Source organism: Ictidomys tridecemlineatus, chromosome 10 (genome assembly GCF_052094955.1).
Source record: "Ictidomys tridecemlineatus isolate mIctTri1 chromosome 10, mIctTri1.hap1, whole genome shotgun sequence".
In the NCBI taxonomy this organism is placed as follows: Eukaryota; Metazoa; Chordata; class Mammalia; order Rodentia; family Sciuridae; genus Ictidomys; species Ictidomys tridecemlineatus.
In genome coordinates this window covers 109,465,615-109,489,154 of record NC_135486.1, presented here as the reverse complement: position 1 = coordinate 109,489,154, position 23,540 = coordinate 109,465,615, and the positions used below count along the sequence as shown (strand labels likewise).

General features: G+C 40.7%; 1 protein-coding gene across 2 annotated transcripts in view; it reads right to left on the bottom strand.

Annotated features, from left to right (window-relative positions):
• Lmtk2 (lemur tyrosine kinase 2) overlaps positions 1-23,207 on the bottom strand; it is a 93,096-nt gene extending 69,889 nt beyond the window's left edge. For both annotated transcript variants that reach the window (XM_078023711.1, XM_078023712.1), the window contains exon 1: positions 22,779-23,207. In XM_078023711.1, coding sequence (XP_077879837.1) covers positions 22,779-22,872 — 94 coding nt within the window. In that variant the 5' untranslated portion in view covers positions 22,873-23,207. The remainder of the gene's footprint in view (positions 1-22,778) is intronic.
• Positions 23,208-23,540: the final 333 nt, after the last annotated feature.

The window sequence follows — 23,540 nt, the reverse complement described above, 5'->3', positions numbered from 1 at the left end:
CCATGCCTGTTCCTCTAGGAGCTGGCAGTGGGTGGCTGCCCTCCCTTCCTCAGATTTCCTCAATGTGGACGCCACACTCAATCTCAGGGCCTAACGGTCTCATTAAAAGGACTCTAGAGATTTCTGTTTGAGAAACAATTTGGCCTCAAGCAGACATTTTTAAGTTACCACTTTCAAAAACTATCTATTTATTGGTGTTTTTCTTTGAAAAGCCCAAAGCTCTGTGCTTTAAATAAACTCTATATACCAATGGGAGAAAAACTCTCATAAAATGAGGAAATCAAATCACAGGTGGGAAGGTGAGATGGGTTTGCACAAACCACAGAGAGGAAGTAAGTCCTAGACGTGGGCAACCACAACTGAAACCCCCAGGTCCCAATGGCCAAACCAAAAACCCAACCTGAAAAGGCTTATGGTTGCAACTGTCAGAAAACTATGAGGAAGGGTGCTTCCCCTCTACACTGCCAGCATACGACACCCAGAGACGCATAAGCCAATCAATCATCTGCTCCAAAAACCATCAACAGTGACAGGAGTGTCACCATACATTTAGACAGCTTTCCTGAGTATACACCAAGGAGGAGGATAATTAGAGGTTTGGGGCACTTGGTACATTTGGCATCTCCATAGCACATCCCATGAGTTTTCATTTTACGGTTTCCAAAGCATTCTAAGAGCTATCTAGCACTCGACTTAATGAGTAGAAAACTGGAGGAACTCTAAGAGGCAGGTAGGTATCTATTATCTGCTTTAGAGACAGGTAATTTGGAGAGGTGGTTTCTCAGCACTGACTCAAGGCATGGCAGGAGCACTACCCAACAATTAATTTACCATCACAAATTCAGCCCAATTATCTGATGCCTAGAACCTCATGGAACTTGAACACACATGTAATTAACTACAGACTTGCCCATGAGTTCACTTCTGGATTAAAAAAAAAAAAAATCATTCAAGGTCCACAGGTAAAAAGAAATGATGACCAATGTCCAGCTCCATCGGGGATTACAGCATGCTGGCATCTCATTTTGTCACTCCTCTTCCAGTATCTCCCTCATGTGCTTTTATACACAAGTTTCCTCATATTTGTTTGGTTACCCAGAGATTCAAGTCAAGGGGAAAGAAAGGCTAGACACTTAAATCTTTCTCTTTACCAATTGTTTTAAAATATGAGTTGGTTCACTAGCATTCTGTGGCAGTTACCAGTTAGGAATGTTACTGATATTATTTCAGGAAATCATTATAAGCTGATGGATTTAAACTACCTGATGGGCTTCAATCCTCTTGTTATTCTTACTGATGCTCATGCCAGTCCATCCTTGGCCAGTAAGACCTCTGCAAAGTTCTGCTCCCAAGCCCTCTGCCAAGATCCCAGGAGACTTGGGCTGCATTGTTTCCTGATATGTTCCAGGCTCCCCTTTTATATTTTCTGCTACAGAAAATCATTATCAATCATTGCGGGGGGTGGGGGGTGGGGGGTGGGGGGTGGGGGTGGTGGTCTTGGTTTCTTTGAGAATGATTTGCTTATTGAAGACCCCAGCCTTGGGCAACAAAGATGCTTATTCACTGCTGGCATCACAAGAATTGTAGAAAACAATTTGATATTGTTTTGTAACACAGACTGTTGGTATCAGTGTGGTTTAAGAAGTTTCCCTCTTATAGAGAATGAGTCTGTCTTCCATTGCTATAACAAAATATCTGAGGCTGGATAATGTATAAAGAAAATGGGGTTAACTGAGCTGAGTTTTAGAGACTGAAAGTTCAAAATCAGATGGCTTCTGGTGAAGGCCTCATGTCAGATGGCATGATGGTGGGAACACATGTGGGAGACATCATGGTGAGATAGAAGTCAGACTCAGGGATCTGGCTCTTGTAAGCACTCTTAAGAGAGCAACGAACTCAATCTACAATCCCAGCATCAATCCCTTCTGAGGGTAGTGCACCCAATGACCTAATGACCTCCCACCAGACCCCACCTCTTTTTTTTGGGGGGGGGGGGTACCAGGAATTGAACTCAGTGATACTCAATCACTGAGCCACATCCCCAACCCTATTTTGTATTTTATAGAGAGATAGGGTCTCACTGAGTTGCCTAGCGCCTCACTTTTTGCTGAGGCTGGCTTCAAACTCATGATCCTCCTGCCTCAACCTCCCAAGCTGCTGGGATTACAGGCAAGTGCCACTGCACCCAGCCAGACCCCACCTCTTGAAGGTACATCACCTCACACCACCACACTGCAGACCAAGCCTTCAACACAAGAACTGCTGGAGGACAAACTACGTCCAATCACAGCAGAGAGATACCTTAGATGGATTGGGAGACCATGGCCTATGAATTAAAACATGTCCATGGTTTGTTTTCTAAAGGCCTACAAACTAAGAGTAGCTAATAATTTACATGTTTGTGTAGCTGTTTAAGAAAACATCAGAAGTATAATGCCGCAGTCTGGCTGGGCACAAAATCATGAGTCACCACAGCCTTGTAGATTCAAACAGCAATTCTTTATTCCCAAACTCTCACTGGCACTCTACACGCAGGTTTGGGGGAAAATCTACATCCTCCAGCAGGCTCTGCGTACCAAAATACTCTCTGAATCTTGGGAGAACTCAACTGGGAACTCAAGGAGTGGCAGCCTGAGGCACCAGGATACGCCCTATTCCCAGCAAGATCCACCCTAAACCGGGATGACCCTAAACCTGGATCCAACCTAATCCCTGAGCAAGGTCACCTTTCATGCAATGTCACTGCAAATGACCTGGGTCCAAGGCAAGCCCATTTCCACAATGGAGAGTCCTCCCTCTAAGCAACATTGGGTAGGCTGACAAGGAAATTGCCATGTGTCATTCCTACTTGGCTATGGCTCTCAGCAGTATAATACTTCATGACCTGTGAAATTCATATCAATAGCTGGTCGCATGCACACAAAGACATCACTTGTTTCCTGATGGGAAAACACATATCACCTTGGAAATAGTAAACCCCAAACAAACAACAGAGTATCAAACCTGAACTGATTCGAACACTGATGTAGGTGGCAGAAATAGAACGGCGTGCTTTAAAAACTACCAATGGAGGGGCTGGGGATGTGGCTCAAGCGGTAGCACGCTCACCTGGCATGCATGCGGCCAGGGTTCGATCCTCAGCACCACATACAAAGATGTTGTGTCTGCTGAAAACTAAAATAAATAAATATTAAAAAAAAAAAAACTACCAATGGATATGGAGATTCCTCAGAAAACTTGGAATGGAATCACCATTTGACCCAGCTATCCCACTCCTTGGTCTATACCCAAAGAACTTAAAATCAACATACTACAGTGATGTGGCCACATCAATGTTTACAGCAGCTCAATTCACAACAGCTAGGCTATGGAACAAACCCACATGCCCTTCATCAGATAAATGAATAAAGAAAATGTGATTTATATGTGTGTGTGTGTGTGTGTGTGTGTGAGAGAGAGAGAGAGAGAGAGAGAGAGAGAAAGAGAGAGAGAGAGAAAGAGAGAGATGGAATGTTACTCATCCATAAATAAGAATGAAATATGGCATTTGCTGATAAATGGATACAACTAGAGATTATCATGCTAAGTGAAATAATACAATCCCAAAAAACCAAAGGCAGAATGTTCTCTCTGACATGCAGATCTAATGCACAGTAAGGCAGGGAGGGAGGGAGAGAGAAGAACAGAAGTTCTTTGGATTAGACAAGGGGAATGAAGGGAAGGTGGGGGGATGGGAATAGGAAAGACAGGAGAATGAACTGGATATAACTTTTCTATGTTCATATATGAACACACCACCAATGTAACTTCATATCAAATTCAACCACAAGAACGGGAAGTTATACTCCATGTATGTATAATGTTAAAATACACTCTACAATTATGTATAATTAAAAAGAACAAATAAAAAATTTAAAAAAATGAAAAAGTTAAAAAAAAAACAACTCACCTACCACTGCAATACAATTGGCAAAACACAGCCTTCACTGAAAGACCCCTGGGGAGAAAAACCTGATGAACTGTGAAGAAAGGGGAGTGTCAGACATTAAGAGACTAAAAAGACACTCCAACTAAGTGCACTGTATAGATGTTACCTCAATCACAACTCAAACTATTAAAAATCATGACATTTGAGATGTTGGAAAGCCAAACACTGAATAATTGACCATGTTCAGGATGTAAGAATCATTTCTCCTAAGAATGTTAATGGTAACATGCTGACTTTAAAAACATAATCCTTATCTTTTAGAGATAGTGACCCATGTAGCAATGTCTGAAATTTGTGTCAGAATAACACAAGAGGCACAGGGAGTGGATGGAGTTCGGGCTGGGTGAAAAGTATGTGGGAATTCACCATGTTCTCTATCTAGTCTTGTAAATGCCTCAAGTTTTTCTTTTATTACATAAACAATTTTTCCATGCATTAAATAAAGTTTAAATAGAAAAAGGTAGATATAACAATTTGCAATCTATATTCTTGCCTGCTCTTAATAAAGTGTTTTAGCTAGCCAGGACTGCCACAAAAGTAACACAAAGAGGGTGGCTTAAACAAAAGAAATTGATTACCTCACATTTTTGGAGGCTATGAGTCCAGGATCAGGTATTAGCAGGACTGGTTCCTTCAGAAGGCGATTTGTCCTGTGTCCTCAGGCTACCTTTTACCTCTGCAACCTGGACTCCAGCTCTTAAGTAAGGGCTATGGTGACCTCTCTCATCCTCCCAGACCCATCTTCTGTCACTTTAGTCTTACATCCCTCCCCTGCCAGGAAAATTCTGCCACTGATCCCTCTTCCTCTTGCCCATTGTGGAAATCAAGATAGATTATTTTAGAAGCACTCCTTCAGTAATTTTATGCCCTTACTTGGCAAGGATTTTCCACTAACATACACTATATTGCGGTATTATCAGTTATTCTCCAGGTTTCCAGAAACTCCCACAACATTATTTACCCAATTTGCAATTTCTTTTTAGCAACTGTTTTCTTTAAAAAATAAGTTTTTTAAAAAGTAGATTTCCCCAACCTGTGTTCTCCAGTGATGACAGGTATTCATCCACAAGCCCCAACTTCTCCACCCTCACTTCACAGAAGCTATCAGAGTAGTTATAGTCTGGGCAAGTGAAGCAAGAATCCAAAGGCACCCACTTCTCCACAGAGCCCCAAGGAGTGATGGGCTTGGAGACAGCCCAGTGCAGGAGCAGGGCTCCTCTCCTGGTGAGCCATGACCTGTGGCGTCCACTCCAACATTTATTTTTAAAAAAGGAACCTAAATTGATGCTTCTAAAACTTAACCATAACTTTGTCTGAACAACTTTGTCTGAACATTATGCGTTTGAGTTTACTAGTGCTGCTGAAACAAAACACCACAGACGAGGGCCTTCAATAGAAAGTAAATGTCCCATAGTTTTGGAGGCTTGAAGGTGCCAGCTGGCTTGATTTCCCCTGAGGCTTCTTCACTCCTTGCCTTGCAGATGGTTACCTTATTGTATCCCCACATGGGATTTTCTTATGCACATACCTGCTATCTCTTTGTCCAAATTTCTTCTCTTTCACTATTATTACTTTGCAGCACTTGTGATAGAACCTAGCACCTTGCACATGTTAGGCAAGGACTCTCTCTCTGAGCTACAACTCCAGTCCTTTATATTTTATTTTTGGAGACAGAGTCTCACCAAGTTGCCCAGGTTGACCTCAAACTTGTAATCTTCCTGCATCTGCATCCAAGTAGCTGGGATTGCAGGTGTATGCCACAAAGTCCCATTCAAATTTCCTCTTTTCTTATGGACACTACTGAGACTGGATTACAGCAGCCCACCCTTATAACCTCGTTTTAGCTTATTCACCTCTTCAAAGGGCCCTACCTCCAAAAACCAGTCGTGGTCTTAGTTATGGGGGAGGAGGACAACAGGGTTCAGTCTGTAATCCTGTGAATTTATTAATTTAAGAATGCCATCCCAGCCGGGTGTGATGGCACACACCTGTAATCCCAGCAGCTCAGGAGGCTGAGGCAGGAGGACTGGGAATTCAAACCCAGCCTCAGCAACTTAGTGAAGTCCTAAGCAATTCAACAAGACCCTATCTCTTTAAAAAAAAAAAAAAAAAAGAGGGGCTGGGGTAGTGGTTCAGTGGTAGAGTGCTTGCCTCAAATGAGTGAGGCACTGGGTTGATTCTCAGCACCACCAATTAATAAATAAAAAAACAAACAAACAAATAAATAAAGGTCTGTCAATACCTAATAAAATATTTAAAAAAAAGAAAGAAAGAAAGAAAGAAAGAACACCATCTCACTGAATGGGAATCCCTTCCTGATAACACCAGGAATAAGCAGACATTGCCTTCCTTCCTGTCTTCCCAGGACATGTGGGTGTGGGGATGACCATGAGGCCATGTATAAAGTGCAGGTAATGGGAATGTGAAGCTTCTATTAGGAACTTTAACATTCAGCTTTTTCATTTTGGGCAGTGCTAGGGACTGTCCCCTAGGCCCTGAGAATGCTAGGCAAGTCCTCACGCCAGGTACTTTACACAACTCGTCTGTTTTTTGTTTCCCTAGACCCTCTCACCTCAGGAAATTTGTACAATAGAACCTTGTGCCTCCTTGAGAATTAAAATTTTTGAGGAACTGGGGGTTTAGTTCAGTGGTAGAGGGCTTGCATAGCGTGCACAAGGACCTGGGTTCAATTCCCTGTATAGCAAAACCAAAAAAAAAAAACAATAAATATAACTGATGCTACCAGACTTAAAAAAAAAAAAAAAAGGGAAACTCAGTAAACTAAGAGAAGCTAAGGTCCTGACATAAAATCTGCCTCTAAAACACAGATTGGGCCTTTAAAAGAGAAAAGGTTAAGACCAAGAAAACCATTCTTCTACCGGCTTGAACAAGTAGTTTTGCATCCCAGAGACTTAGTTCATCACTTGGGGAAAAAACATGGACAATCATCACAGAACACACATTTTTATTTATTTAACACCTCAAAATTATAAACCATCTATCATAAAGGTGCACTGACTCTTAAGTTACTGAATATCTTCCTTGCTCTTAAGGTAACAATACATCTATTTATGATAAAATCAAATAATCTAAAAGCTCCCTAATGTCTTCTAATATTAGAAAGGGAAGGGGAAATGAACATAGCACTAAATATACTCGAGCACGCACAACGGCAAACAGCACACTGATGATCTGGTCGATGAATCAGAGGCTCTACAAAGACCCTCAGCAGAAGATCAGCAGCCTAAGAGAACAACTTTACAATGCACTAGCTAGTTCAGAAGTGATTTCCAAGGTCAGCCAGTCTAATTGTTCTCTCACACTCACAAAAAAGTTACATAATTCAACTGCTGATGAGTACCTGTGAATGAGATCATTTTATATGAAACTAGTTTCTCTCGGCCTAGTCCATTAAAATCTGTTATCAAAGGGTCAGTTCCCTTGCACTTTAAGAACACTAATTGGGATGGGAACTACTGCAGAAGACCTAAGATAGCACAATTTGGCCAAGAGAATGTCAGACCTGGATGACTTCTGTTAGTCCAGTATGCCCTATACCTCAATGTACTGACGGGATTGACGGTAGAATCTTAACTCAGCTGATGGCACAGCTGAGGTGCAGAGTGACCCACAGCACTTATATGTCTGTAACAGCCTCCAAGCAGGATCTTTCTCTAAAGCCAGTTTGGGAACGGGAAGCTTCTAATCCCAGAAGCAGAAACTCAGAGCCACTTTCCCAGGACTTCTTCCCCCACAACTGGTCACCTGGAGTACCCCTAATGTCTGGGGGAAGGATACTCCCATTCATGCAACTGCCCATTGCAATCTGGAGAAACGTGTGGGTAACATGACGGTCGAACCAGATCCTCCACACTGAGCCAATCCCAGGTCTACACTATATAGCCAAGAACAGGGTAGAGGACTAAACACGTGCGTTCATCTCCAGGCAGGGAGTCCTAAGGATCCCAGGAAAACAGGTTTGCCTTTCTCAATAAATTTCCTACAACACCTTGCCAGAGCTTGTGTCCTCAGAACCCTTCCAGATTCCTAAAATCTAACAAAAATTCTTGCTAATCTAATATGATTAGGTAATGTGTCCTTAGTTTTCTCTTCAGCAAAGAAGTAGTTGTGATGCTGATGCAGCAGAAGGTGGTGTGGCCATCAGGAATGGGAGGCCTGGAGAAGGACGGGGGTAGAATTCATTGTACTCCTCTGTCCACTTGTGTATGTTCAAGTCTCCATAATAAAGTTTTATGTATTATGTTCGCAACTAAAGCCAGATACTGATCCTGATGGGGTTCCAGAGCACTTAAAGGAAAGATCACCTAAGGCTTCCTATTTGATAATGCTTCTACTGCTCTGTCTTTATATCACAGAGAAAGACAAGCCCAAAGACAATGTAACCCAATATAACTGTTTCTAGATACTCAGGACCAGTCATGATAAAAGCCTATAGATAGTTAGGAGGGTAAGGGGAGAGGTGTGTCTCCTACTGCTATGGTTGCTCAGTCTGCCTACTATGGAACCTATCAGTCCACACCCTTCATCCATTCCTCCAACAAACCTCTACCAAGAGTCTTTTAAGACAGGCACTGCTATTGGTTCTGAGAATACAGAAGTGAAAAAAACAGTCCCTGCACTCAGTTTACATTTTCATGCAGAAGACAGATAACAAGATTATATATGCATTTATATATATGTACATATATATGTGTGTACATATATATAGTACCTGAGATGGCAAGAAGCACTATGGAAAAATGAGGAAAAGCAGAGATTACTATTTTACAGGAATGAGCAGAAAACATGTTTTGGTATTTTAATAATTCACACAAGCAATGATGGTGATTTGGTCCGGGGGTTATGAAATACTAATACATAAATGGTGATTACCATGTGCCAGGCACTATTCTAAACTCAGGCAATTCTACAATAACCTCTGAAGTAGGTAACCATTTTAAAATGAAGAAACCAGGCAATGGAGAGGCCAAGTAACTTGTCCAAGGTCATAACACTACCTGCTGATGTTCAGAGGGCACACTCTTCTACTCCATGAAGGGCAGAGGGCGGGAGGAGGAAGCTGGCAGTGCCAGGACTTGCCAGCAGATGTGAGGTGGAGAATGAGAGAAAAGGGCCAAGGAGGAAACCTCCAGTCAGTTCTTTAATCCTGCTCTGAGAAGAGTGGATATTCAAAAAAAAAAAATCACCCAACACTTAAGAAAACCTCTTAGGTAAAGGACAGAAACCAACATAAACAGACATGAAGGGGTAGGACAAGAAAAAAAACTAAAACAAAATAACTATGATATTTTCAGGATTAAGAGGAGATACTACATGCACGACAAGAGAGACGCCACTTAAAAAGTAGGGGAGCCAGGTACAGTGGCATGCACCTGTTGATACAGTGACTTGGGAGGCTGAGGTGGAGGATCACCTGAACCCAGGAGTGAGTCCAGCCTGGGCAAACAGTGTGACCCATCTCTAAATGAATGAATAAGTGAATGGAAGAAGCTCCTGACAATTAAGCATAATAGAAAAATTCACACGGTGGTACAGAGAGACAAAAAGATCAACAGAAGTAAAGCAGAGTCTCATTCTAAAAAATCCAACTGATAAGTTTTAGAAGGAAAGAATGAAGAAAAGGAAGAGGAGGCAATTCTCCCTAAAGGGGTATGTGTATGTAAACATAAATAAGAATTTTCCAGGGCTCTCAAAGGGCAAACCGCCTTCTGAGTGTCTATGTTAATGAATGTGATAAGGGGAAAGAGACACCTACCAAGGCACAGTTTGAGAACTTTTCAGAATCTAGAGAAAAGTCTAAATGCTCCCAAGGAGAGGGTAAGAAGATGACATAGGAAAGGAATAGGTCAAATGGCCTCTTATCTCTCAAAAGAACATAAAAGTGGGGCTGGGGATGTGGCTCAAGCGGTAGCGCGCTTGCCTGGCATGCGTGCGGCCCGGGTTCGATCCTCAGCACCACATACCAACAAAGATGTTGTGTCTGTCGAGAACTAAAAAATAAATATTAAAAATTCTCTCTCTTTCTAAAAAAAAAAAAAAAAAAAAAAAAGAACATAAAAGTCAGTGAGAGCACACCATTCCAAGCCCAGAACAGGGTCCAGAGGTTCCAGGACAGACCAGTCAAACACACCGGAACTTAGATCCCTGCCCAACACTATGGGATACATTAATGATGTGCATACAAAAATTAAAAAATGGTAACAAAGGGCAAATCCAGTGAAAACAAAAGATTTCAAAGAAACTTAAATCATCAGAAACACCATAGGGTCAACTGGGAATAGTATCTGTAGTCATAAAAATAAATAATAAACCTTAAATGATGAGAAGAAAGTTAATCAAAAACTCTGAAACTATTGAGCCAGGTCTGGTGGCACACACCTGTAATACTAGCAACTCTGAAGGCTGAAGTGGGAGGATTACAAGGTTGAGGCAACTTAGCGAGACCCTGTCTCAAAAAAAAATTTTTTTAAATGGCTGGGACATAGCCCAGTGGTAGAGTTCAATCCCCCACAAAACCTCAACAGAAAAGGGGAAGTACATATCCGTGTGTGAATGTATAAACCCTCTTCTTCCACAGTAGAAATTTAGTATTTAATTAAACCAAGAATGGCGCAAGCATGTAATTTAGCAATATGGCTAAAACAGCTGCAGGACACTGTGGCTGGGGATCAGGCAGAATCCTAATAGCCAGGACAGGGAGGGACAGTATGGGGAAAGGGGCTCACTCTTTTCATTATAAGCCCTGGAAAAGTATTTAACTTTTAAAACCATTTAATGCATTATTTGACAAATATTATAACTTTTAAAAGAGATAAGAGGATGGGAAGAAGGGAAAAGAAAAGAAATCCAAGGAGACAAAAAATATTTAAGGGATGTGACAAAGAAACAGCCGAACAAGAACGAGGATGGAGGGTGCTGCGGAGGCGACAGGAGCGCACTGCCCTGGAAGTCAGAGGATGGCTGGCTTGCTTATTTATTTATTTATTGGTAGCAGGGATTGAATTCAGGTGCACTTAACCCCAGCTGTTTTTATTTACCTATTCATTTTTAAGTTTTGAGACAGGGTCTGGAAAGTTGCTTAGAGCCTTACTAAGTTGCCAAGGCTAGTTTTGAACTTGAGAGGATGACCTTTTTAAAAGGGTCATGGAAAGAAATATGGTGATTAGTAGTAAAAGAACCATAAAATTATTCTATTAAAAAGTTATCCTTGATAACTAGGATAAGGTCATGTAGAAAACAGAGATTCAGTGAATTGTCATCTACTTATTACACATGCAAGAGGAAGGGATGAGAGCCAGGGCAGCTGCTGCTGACCAAGCTCCAGAATGTTGCTAGAGCTTAGAAAGGAAGGGACAAAGCACCCAGATCAAGAAGCTGGTGTTAAGAAGCTGAGAAAGAAAAGGAAAATGGCATTTGCCTACTACTGCACATGCCTAATTCCTACCTGCCTGTGGACCCAGAAAGAATACACAAAATACCTGCAGATGAGCACTGTTCCTGCGGATCACAGTAGTTAGCAGAATCTTAAAAAGGGGCCTAGCCGCCCCACCTTCTGCTCCAAAACACAGATAAATTGATGGTGTCTAAAAGATTTTCCATGTTTACAAAAGAATGTTTACATGTTTATGACTATATTTCTTAAAAATCAGAAAAAAATTCTTACCACTTTTATTTAAATGCTGTAATTTCCTTTCATTGGTTGTACATATGTAATAGCCAGGCATGGTAGCACACACCTGTAATCCCAGTGACTCAGGAGGCTGAGGCAGGAGGATCAAAGTTCCAGACCAGCCTCAGCAAATTAGTAAGGCCCTAAGCAATTTAGCAAGACCCTGTCTCAAAATAAAAAATAAAATGGGCTGGGGATGTGGCTCAGTGGTTAAGCAACCTTGGGCTAAATTCCCAGTACCAAAAAATAAGATAAATAAATAAATAAAAATATATAATAATAATTATAAACATATACAAATGTGGTTTTTTAAACTTAATTATGGAGGTTAGCATTTGTTTTCAATTTTCAAAATGGACTCTTCTTTAATTTTTCAAGAATCAATTTATGACAGTTTAAAATTTCACCTCTATACTTTCAGACAATAACTAGAAAAATACATATCTAAAAGAGACTGATTGGAGTTAGGCTACATATATCACACTAACAAGAGTGTCTTTAAAGTATGAGGTGGTTCCCCTGGAGGACTGTTTGCTAGGGTTCCTCATGCCAGAATTACCTGACTCTACCTGGCATGTAGGATTGCACTGTTAACTTCTCTGGTCTCCATTCCTCTACCTGTAAACTGGTATTTCAGCGTTAATGTTCTATGGACAAGGATTTACAATGCCAAAATTTTCTAAACCTACCAGGTGTCTTTTGGGCTAACACTGGATCTTTTATCAAAGTTAATTTTATTTTCCTTAAAGAAAACGAAGTTAAATTACAGATTTCTGGATTGCACTGCTACCGCAGCCCTCTGTAGAGTTCCCAGGGACTATTTTGGTAAGTTTGTTATTTTTCAGTGCTTTACTAGCAATCAGCACATGGGTGTTGCATTTTAATAACAGTCTGAAGTAAAAGTCAAGTGAGGTTCTGCTCAGTAACTGACAGGCTGTAACCTTGAGAAAGAACAGTTGCTGCCTATAGAGACGAGCTACCAGGCAGGTAGGAAGAGAAATCTCCTTTTCAAAGGAGCACAGGTATAATTTATTGAGGTTCTAAGGAAGAATCTGTAGTGAAACACTTAAAACTTAAATTTAGCAGCTAATCTTTTTTTCTTTCTTTCTTTTTTTTTTTTGAGATGGGGTCCTGACAATGTTGCCCAGGTTTGTCTTAAACTCCTGGGCTCAAGCAATCCTCCTGCCTCAGCCTCCCAAGGAGCTAGGACCTCAGGCGCTCCACCACTGCCCCCAGTTTTAGCACCTAATTTGAAAAATGCCCAAGAGATGACAATACATGAGTTTTGCAATAAAAAGCTGAAACTACAAAATTTTACAATTACTAGTTGGTTAAAATAGATAGTTTAAACATGCAAACGAACTGCAAACTCATCCTCCTTTCTTAGAGATATACTTCACATAAATAAAGATTGTAGCCCAGCGTGGTGGTGCATGCCTGTAATCCCAGCAACTCAGGAGTCGAGGCAGGAGGATTGCAAGTTCAAGGCCAGCCTCAGCAATTTAGCAAGAGCCTGTCTCAAAATAAAAAAGGAAAAAGGGGTGGAGATATAGTTCAACGGTACAGTGTCCCTGGGTTCAACCTCTACTACTGAAAACAATAACAACAAAAAAGTTGAATTACAGTGTATCAAACTCAAGTCTCTTCTTCAACATGGCAAAAAATAGTCCATATTAAGGGAATGAACTTTGAACATGAATTTGAAAAGGGGAAAGGACATAGTCCTTTAAAATTAAACTGTAGTTGTTTAACTTAAATAAGGACAACTTCTCTCTCAAGAAAATACTATCAGAGTGGACTGGGGCTGTGGCTCCGTGGTAGAGCGCTTGCCTAGCATGTGTGAGGCACTGGGTTCGAGTCTCAGCACACATATAAATAAATAAATGAAATAAAATTTTTTTTTTAAAAAATAAAACACTTGCAGAGCTGCTTATAACTAAATTCTCCCACTCAAGGTATACATGTTGCTAAGAGTGTACTAGTGCATGAGCCTATGATGTTCTCAAACTCAACTGATTATATACTCATTACAATGTAGCAGTTTCTGAGATAAATGGTTCACTTTTTTTAAGCTCATCATCAGAATATTTCACACATCAAAACATTCACAGCAAATACATCAAAATATAACTAGCTTTTTAAAAAGCACCTATTGAAAAACATGAAATAGGCTACAAATTCTAGTCTATATCAAAATAAATTAGCTTTGAAAAATAAACAATTTAAAGCAAAATGTTAACAACTGAGGGATGGGGGGCCTTGACAGTCACCACGCACATGAACAGTCAGCGAGGAGTTAAGGATGTATGTGTTACACCTGCTCTAACTGAACTTCCTGCATAGTATAAGGCCTCCTAACTCAAGCTGCAATGGACTGATGCCTGGCACATCTACGCCAGGAGATCCTCGGTCCATAGTGTCATCATCTACTGTCAAGCTCCCAGCTTCCAGTTTTGGGTATTTATACAGGATAGTTATAAAATGTACAGAGGCTATTATTCATATCAACTTCTTGAGGTCAAGCTGAAGTCAAAAAAAGACAGAAGTTACTTAGAGGTTACAGCACCTCTGCTTTTTCACAGAGGACTCTTCAGAGCAATGTCCAGCCATGATGATCAGCACTACCTAGCATTAATTTTAAATTTTAATTGTTTTTTTTTCTTTGAACATCCTTAGTTACACAAGTCGCAGGTTTCTATTAAATAAATGATGACTTTATATCTAGAAAATACAGTATTTGTGTTGCAGAGGGCAAAGGATAGGAGCAGAATATTAGAACAGAACTCTGATTCAAGTGGTTAGTCAGAATCCCAAGTCTATACTTTTGCAAATACCTACACAATAGATGCTGATCCTGATACAAGCGATCCTGTTTTTATGAAACATTCTTCCTCCTGAAGCAGTTACAACTGAAGGAACCCGGGGCTGGGTTTTACATCAAAACAAAAGGGTGCTTGCTGGCAGTAGTAAGGGTACAGGTGAAACAAGACTGACTGTAAATTTAAAACTGCTGATGCTGGGCAAAAGGGAAGTGAAGATTCACCATTTATTTTATTAATATATGTTTGACATTTTCCGTGATAAAAATGAAATGAAAAGCTCTGGAAACAGATGGAAACACGTCCACAGCCCCTTGGGAACTTCCAGAGCCTTGCCTTCAGACATTTTTATCTGAACTTTGACCAATTAAAGGAGTTGCCCACAATCCCTTTAAAAGTATTCCAATGTTGAAAGACTTCCTAAAATAATCCTCTCTTGCTAAAGGTTTAGGCCAAAGAAGTTCCCCTTGCACTCTGAGGAATTTGGCTATTTTGTGGTAAATCAAATCTACTTTTCATACATCTGCTGCTTTAAAAAGAAAAATAATATCCTACCAACATTATCATAATGCAATTAATACCACAAATGTGGTATTCAAAATATATGTGATGGTATTTAAAAGAATGCCAGGGAGAGAACATCAACAGATTTCTTGCAACTTGCCTGTCTCTAAGTGGTCCTTTGTCCCTACAAAATTGTTCCTCCCCCAGTACTAAAGAGTAGACAAAGGAAGCAGAAGATTAAAACTCATTATTTAAGTGTCCCAGGAGCATCGAGCAAACCCAGCACCCAGATCTTGGTTTACAATATCCTTCTCCAAACAAATGAACCAGGGCTCCCTGGAGAAATGGCTGATTCTAAGACTGGGGCAGGGAATATACAAGATGAGCCTGTCACTCCTTGTAATGCCAGAAAGTAAGGAAGTACTATCATAAAAAGAGAAAAGAAAACAGGAGCCAAATGAAAGTGCTCCCAAGGGCCAAGGCTACTACAATTTGAGCAACAAAGTAAATAACACAACATTGGATTACAAAGCCAATAAATATCCATGTGTCCAAACTGATATAAACAGAAGCTTGCATAAAGAAATAAATGGGGGAGAATAGTCAAATCTCCCATACAGAAGAATTCCAAATCATATCTGTAGTTACTTCCCCCTCGGGGTGGAACATTAACTCACATTGTGCAGTGTGCAAATGACAGTTTGGAGAGGGAGGAAAGCTGTCAAACTCCCCCTCAGCCAGGTGACCAGTGTCAGGTCATGCAGAAAGCATTTAGCACCCTTGACATTACAAGATGAGAAAGGCATTTTATCTTTGTGATCTTCCTCTCAAAACCTATAATCCACACCTAATCATGAAAAACCATCAAAGAAGCTCAGTGGTGGGACACTACAAAACACCTGACCAACACACCTCAAAACTGTCAAGGTCATCAAAAGCAAGGAACAACTGGAGGAGCCCAAGGAGACAGGACTACTAAACATAATGAGGTATCTTGGAGGAGAAAAAGGACATAAGAAAGATACTCAAGTGGGGACTTCAGTTATAATAATAATTAATATTGTTTCCTTAGTTATGACAAATGTACTACATTTAACGTAAGATGTTAACAATAGGGGAAACTGGGTAAGAGAAATACAGGAACACTCTGTGTTATCTCTGCAATTTTTCTATGTAAAAGTTTTCTCAAAGTTTATTGTATTTTTTAAAGACTACCAAAAATTTTATCAAAACAAAAACACAATAAATGGCCTCATTCCAAATGAAGGCTTTGACTGGTTGAAAGGTCACGTCTGCAGGAGAATGAGATGCTAACTTTCACCAACTCCTTCCAACACACCTGCACACTGCAGAACTCTTTTCTCCACTACCATCTTCATCATCCTCATTTCTAAGTTCCAATTGGGCATCTATCACTAGTTACACACCATGCAAACACATTAGAAATACCAATGATATGAGACACTGTCCTTGCAATCCAGATAAAGAGACTTAAACAAAGACAGAAACGGTGGTTCATGCCGGTAATCCCAGTTACATGGGAGGTCATAGCAGAAGGATCAGAAGTTCCAGGCCAGCCTAGGCACTTAGCAAGACCCTCTATCTCAGAACACAAAATAAAAAGGGCTGGGAAATGTAGCTCAGTGGTAAAGCACCCATGGATTTAATCCCCAATAATGAAAAAGAGAAACAATGATGATAAGTAGTGTTTTATTAAGCACAAGTGGTAGACTGGTACAATGACTCCAAACCCATCTGATCACACAGTCTAACAGTAAATTTTCCCTACTTCCATTCCATGTAAATTATCTACAAACCACTAAAACATGTCAGTGTACCAATGTATGTATTCTATACCTTAAAGAGTCACCTAAGTCAAAATTTTAAAAGGATGAACTGAAGATAAATCAAAATCTAAACTGAACTATGTTCACCCAGCACCCATGCAATATCTTGTCCCACAGGTACAGACCCTAGAGTTCACCAGGGTAGTAATCTCTAAGGACCGTTCCAGGACACAGAGCTCAGTAGGAAGCTGAGTTTATGAAGAAGTTAAAAAAAAAAAAAATCTGAACCTGGAAAAGAAAGAGAAGAGACAGGCATTCGCAAATAGGAAGAATACATACAGAAATGGAGGATGGGAATTTGCACAGAATATTCTGCAAACTGTAAGCAGATCAATTTTGCTCTTAAGAAAAGTCATACAAGGTGGAGAATGGAAGCAGGAACGAGACACACTACTGCAGATTTGTAGATGCTATGATCTTCCCTGACCAAACTGGGGTTAGATACAGGGAGCCAGGGGCTACTGTGGCCATGACACATGGTCCACACATCTATTTGACCTGATGGTAACTGAAGTCTTTAAAAATATGAAAACAAACACATACTATATGGTAAAATAAAAATTGCCAAAAATGTCAAGTTTCAGGTTACCACCACTACCATCACCTCCAGTCCCAGGAAGTCAAGGGAACACAAGTCACTCTTGGTAGCTTTGGCAGACAGAAGGCAAGCCCTAGAAGGGGCAAGCAGAATAAGAGGCACTCGCTTGTCAGGCTTCAGGCACCTGAGACTTTTGGCATCAACAGTTCTCACTTTTCCCACTTGAATCACAATAAAATCAAATGAGCTTTGGGATTGCTGCACTGTGCTAACCTTTGCCAAGAAAACATTTTAAAAATACTCAGGTTATTTTTCTGATATGACTGTTTTCTGTGGCAAATAACTGTAATGCCAAGGCATGGTTCCAAGTTAGTCACTTACCACAATTTTAAAATACCTCACTTCGATATTTTTGCTCCACAGACACAATGATTTTACCATATTTCCCCAGCTTTCTCTTAAAATGGTATCTTCATATGAGGACTCAAAAAAAAAAAAAAGTTGAGTCCTCATATGGAATCATAGCAACCCTAAATGTGGCAGTCTGTTCCAGACCAGAGAGGTTGGTCCAGCTTCTCCTCTCTACAATAACCCTTCCCTCACATCTTAGAAGCACATTAAAATTATGAAGAATAAAGCACAGTCAGTAGACTGCAAAAGTACACAATTTTAAAGGAGAGAAAAAAAAAAAAAACAAAAACCCTAATCTTCCCAAAGGACATTTTCTCAGGGGAAAACGTAAGCCCTAGGCAAGTTCTTCCTCAGTCTCACTGCCTTTGGGGATGCTTAATGCAAATATGCAACTATGTCTGGGATCAAGGAAACTTAGATTGCTCTTGTACTTCTAAGTAAATTAAAACCAGAGACTGTTCACTCGCAAGAGCTTTAGTCATGCTGAGGCCTAAAAACAGGTTTATTATGAAAAAAAGCAGACGGATCTAGGTCATCCTAAAAATTTATAGCATAGTTTCTCAACTTTATATATTTCAAGAAGTAACAATATCAGCTTATACATCATATATAAATCAACCAGATTTATTTATTTCTATTGGTCTCCATTCATCATATATCAACTTATTCTGAGAAACAAAGATTTCAAATCCAGTAAATTCTAGGCAATTCCTGTGAAACAGCTTAATCTCTGAAGTTATACCACCTGCCATTAGTCAATCCTATAACAACCCACCAAATTTACAAAAAAAAAAAAAATTGAAGTGTTTAAAAAAAATCTACATTACCAAGTACATAAAATGCTAACAGATATGCTGTCTCACTGCAAGACTATCCCACCCTCCCAACATCCCTTTATACAGTAAACATTCTTTTTAATAGTTGAGTGCTAAGAAGTCAGAAAAGCCCAGGAAACTGGCCCACTATCTTAAAGCTAGTGAAGCAGAAAAGGAAGACCTCACACCTAAGTCTAACTCCAAAGCCTAAGTTCTTTCTAGGACATCATGTTCCACCTAGGATTAGTTCACAGATTTACTCTCAACTGCACTGAAAAGTTATATTCTTTTTCTACATCCAGTTACAAGGACTTTTTTGAGGACTCATTTGTTTAACTGTTTCAGAACCCTGGACATCCCCTGTTTACATGACAATGTCTTTTTTATTATATGTACAGTTGTTATCTAAGTGACAAGGCCCACAGGGGACAGAGAGGGCCCAAGGACTCTCCAAATTTAAAGAATATTGCATGAACAATCAGCACATTGATATTAGCAAAACAGTAGAAATTTGGTAACTTCAATGCTGATCAGCTACGAAACTGGACAGACTTCCTTTTACTGTGCAGATGGGCATATTTACTAAACAAAAAATATCATCAAGTAAAAGCAATTATAGCATCTCAATCTAAATCCGATTTCAAACCTTATAGCCATAAATCCTAAAAGAATTTGCCTGTTGAAAATTTTTATTTCTCAAAAATTATTAAAATAATCACAACAACTCATACTTCAGAAAGCAATTCCTTTACTTATATAGAAATCTTTTTCAAGATAAAAGTCTGTTCAAAATGAAAACCAGGGTTTCACAAACTGTGTTTGTGGCTGAGTCCCACCAGCTTCACAGGCTTCCGTGAGGGCCTTTATCTGGAACTGCTAAAAGCTTCCTCTGTACTCTGTGACCTAATATGCCACAGAACAATAGAAGTGGGCTTCCCTGTCTAAGCACTATCCTAATATTAATAAGAAAGTGGGGCTCAGAGGAATACTTTCACATATACATGATCTTTCTTTATTTTGAATTTCAATTTATGATGTGAATCCTGGGAATCTTACAAAAGGAACCATCATGTTTTCCAGAGAAGAATTATGCGATAACCATGATCTGCAGGAAAAGACTAAACTATAATCTCAGTATAGTTATTTAACAGTGTATGAAAACAGTAGACTTTCTCCCTTTATGTAAGCTTCCTAGTGGGACCAGCAAGGTCTCAATCTACATAACAATAAGGGCCTTGCAGCAGAAATATTGGATTCTCAGGAAAAGAGGCTCCCAGACAGGGGCACAAGGGCATTCCATAGCCACGAAGAGGCCCAAAATAAAGTTCAACCAAGAAATGCCTTCTGATCTGAGGGTCAAGGGCAATCCACATATTTACACAGTTTTATTAAGTTCAATGAGTAAATACCTTTTCGACTGTCAAACCCAGAAATAACTCTGGATGACAAAGACACTTTGGAAAAATGAACTTCAATTTAAAAGCTGAATTTTAGTTAACTGCCTCATTTGTTCCCCATACAAATAGGCTGACAAAGGATAAAACTCAAATATTTTTTTCAACCTATTTGTGATAAGCATACTTTTAACACTGCACCATTAAACTCTGCACTTTAGAAAGAATATGACCAAGGAAGCAAAAGACCCTACGCAATGGGTCTGTGCTTAATTGAGAAAAGTTAGCCCTATTTTGGTTTGGCGCACAGGCCCCTACCCTAGATCATCATAAGCTTGAGAGTTTCATTTTCAATGTTTAAGTGCTCTTTCACCTCCCATCTATGTTCAAGAGTTCTTCCAGAATTTGCTTCTACCCAGTGTGAGGCACTGGGTTTGATCTTCAGCACCACATAAAAATAAACAAACAGGGGCTGTGGTTCTGGCTCAGCAGTAGAGCATTCAGACATGCAAGCCCTGGGTTCGATCCTCAGCACCACATATAAATAAATAAAATAAAGTTATAAAAAAAAATAAACAAACAGGGGCTGGGGTTGGGAGTCAGCAGTAGCGCATTTGCCTGGCATGTGTGAGGCACTGGGTTTGATTCTCAGCACCACATATAAATAAATAAAGGTCCATCAACAACTAAAAAAAAATTTTTTAAACAAATACATAAATAAACAGAATAAAGGTATTGTGTCCATCTACAACTAAAAATGTTAAAAAAAAAAAAAAGTTGTTCTTCTTTTCTTAACCACAGCTCACTAATCGGGATTAGCTCAAAGGTTTTTTTATTCTTCTTGGTCTAAAACATCATGACCAAGAATCTATCCCAGTTCAGAATTAATAACCTCTTTTGGATGTAAAGACAAATGTCTATGCATCTTTCCCACTGAATTTAACTCTAGGTACCTATTTTTCACATACCATACACCTTAACCATATATATACCTTCTGGTCCAAGAACCAGAAAGAACAATCTGCAAAAGTTGCTATAAATTATCAAGTCCTTCCCTGTGCTTTATTTATGTCAAGATATGATATTTCTACTTACAGGTTCATTTTCCTGATTACTTTGTTTACAGTAACCCAACAAAACTCAGCTTTTATAATTTATGCCTGCATAAAATGGTAAAAGAATGGAATAAAATTCATGGGAAGAGGTGTAGAGTCAGACATATTTTTATAGGTTCCTATAAAGAACTTGTTTGCCAAAATGTACAAATATTCAACTAAGTGCAAAGTCTTCTGGAAGCTTCTTGAATTCCCTTGACATAAAAATATTCTGTATCCACCATCCTACTTCAGTGCTAATTGTGAATTTCAATAGCAATATCTTTAAATATCAACATCACTATCTTTCCACATAATCTTTTATAACTTCCCAGGTACTTTCTGAGACTTATACCTGGGCTGTCTATACACTTTGGACAACACTCTTATGTACCAGAACACAAAATTCATCTTACAAAGATTTGCTCTCAGGTAATAGCAAAAATCTGGTGCTACTTTATAAAGTACAATGATACACTAACATTCAAAGGCATTCCTGGTGTAGCTCTGGAAGCAATTACATATAGTTTTCACTGTAGATTTATCTAACAAATGTGTCTTTACTGAAGGCAGAACTTCCACATTCAGCAGCCAATTAAAATTATTCTAAAATAACTCCTGACTCAGGAGTAATATTCCATTAACCACTACAAGACTTGAAGAAAACTGAAAAAAAAAAAAATCACACAAGCGTAGAAATCTAAGACCTGGGTTTGCAGCTCCAACTACAATTTAGCTGTGTCACCTTGGGTAGGTCATTTGACCACCATTCTTCAACTGTAAGATGAAGAAATTGGACTCCATTTTATTTAAGGTTTCTTCCAACACTATTTTTTTAATCTATCAAATTTCAACTGCTCCTCATTGCAACAATAATCAGTAGACAAGCAAGGCAAGTTTACCTAGATATTTTTCCTCCTTTAAAAAAAAAAAAAAGTCCAACTTGAAATGCTTTCTTGGGTTGAAGCTTTTTTTAGGATAATAAATCTCCAAAATGCAAACAACATGAAGAAAATGTGGAGGGGGGCGGAGAAAAAGGAAAATCACACGCTGTTAACGCTAAAATAGAAACTTCAATTACCCTTAAGCCAGTTTGTCAATAGTTATTCAAAATCTGCTACTCTAATCACTGGCTTCCTAAAATAGAAATATCATCGTTGTTTCCTTCTCATCCCCTGAGATTCATTCCAAATAAAAAGCACAGTGTCTAAAATCAATTTACAACTTCAGAACAAGTTGCAGAGAGGGAAGGAAACTCGGCACAGCTCGACAAGTCATTTGCATTTAAGTATGATGAGAGCTAAGAAATGGTTCTTACAATAAGATGTGAGAAATGCACAAGAGGCAGGTGACATCTGGGAAAGGAACAGAACTGTCGTGAAGGGAATAAGCTGGGGACCTTTAGGCAACAGGTCCAGAGCCGGTACCGCAGCCTAGTGGAGAGGGGTCGCTGGTGGCCACCTCTCCCGCCGCTCTCCCCAGCCCCCACGGCACCGCTTCGCCCCCGCCCCCATCCCACGCCCCTGCGGCAGAAATCTCCCTCATCATTAGCGTCCCGGGGCCTGCTGCACTCTGCACGCCCTCTGATCCCTCCGCGCCGAGGCCAGACCCCGCCGACCCGCGGCCCCAGCCTCGCCGAAGCGGCCCCGCAGCCCCGCGCCCGCCGCGGCCCGCTTACCTGCACCTGTTTGCGGAAGTGGCGCGGCCCCGGCACTGCCGGCGGCCAGGAGCAGCAGCAGCAGCAGCAGCTGTAACCCAGGCGGCCCCGGCATCTCGCCCACGGCACAGCCCCCCGGGGCCGGCTCTCGGGTCGCCTTCTGTGGGTCGGTCCGTCCGCCAGTCAGTCGGTCCTGCCTCCCTCCGCTGCCTCAGAGACACCCGCGCCGGCTGCTCCTGGGCACACGTTGCTTCGGCCAAACCTCAGCCCGGCTCCTAGTCCGCACCCGCCGCTCCGGCCGCAGAAACACCATCCTGCCCGCCAGTCTGCGCCGCCTGCGCCGCCGCCGCCGCCTCTCAACAGCAGCAACGGCAGCAACCCTGCGGAGCCGCGGGCCCGGGCAGCCGCGCTCCTGCCGCCATGATGGGCTGCGTCATGTGACGTAGCGCGGAGGCGGGACGTCGTGACAGACAGCCCGACCAGCCATTCGTCAGTACATATCGGCCTTGGAGACCCCGCCCCTCACCCTAGAGGAGGTGGCGAGGTGGCCGCCGGTGCGCCCCCTGCAGACCGAGAAGTGCGTGGGCAGCAGGTAATACCGACAATTATTTTAAATTTAAAAATACAGGAAAATATAAAGAAGACGATAAAAATCCACGCAAAATTCATCCTGATTTTCCTCGGTATTTTGTGACACCAAAAAATAGGCCTGTTTTGTTTTCTGCCTTTTTTATTTGTCAAAGCCGTCTTAGGCTTTTCTCCTTAGGTTGACCTACACATCCT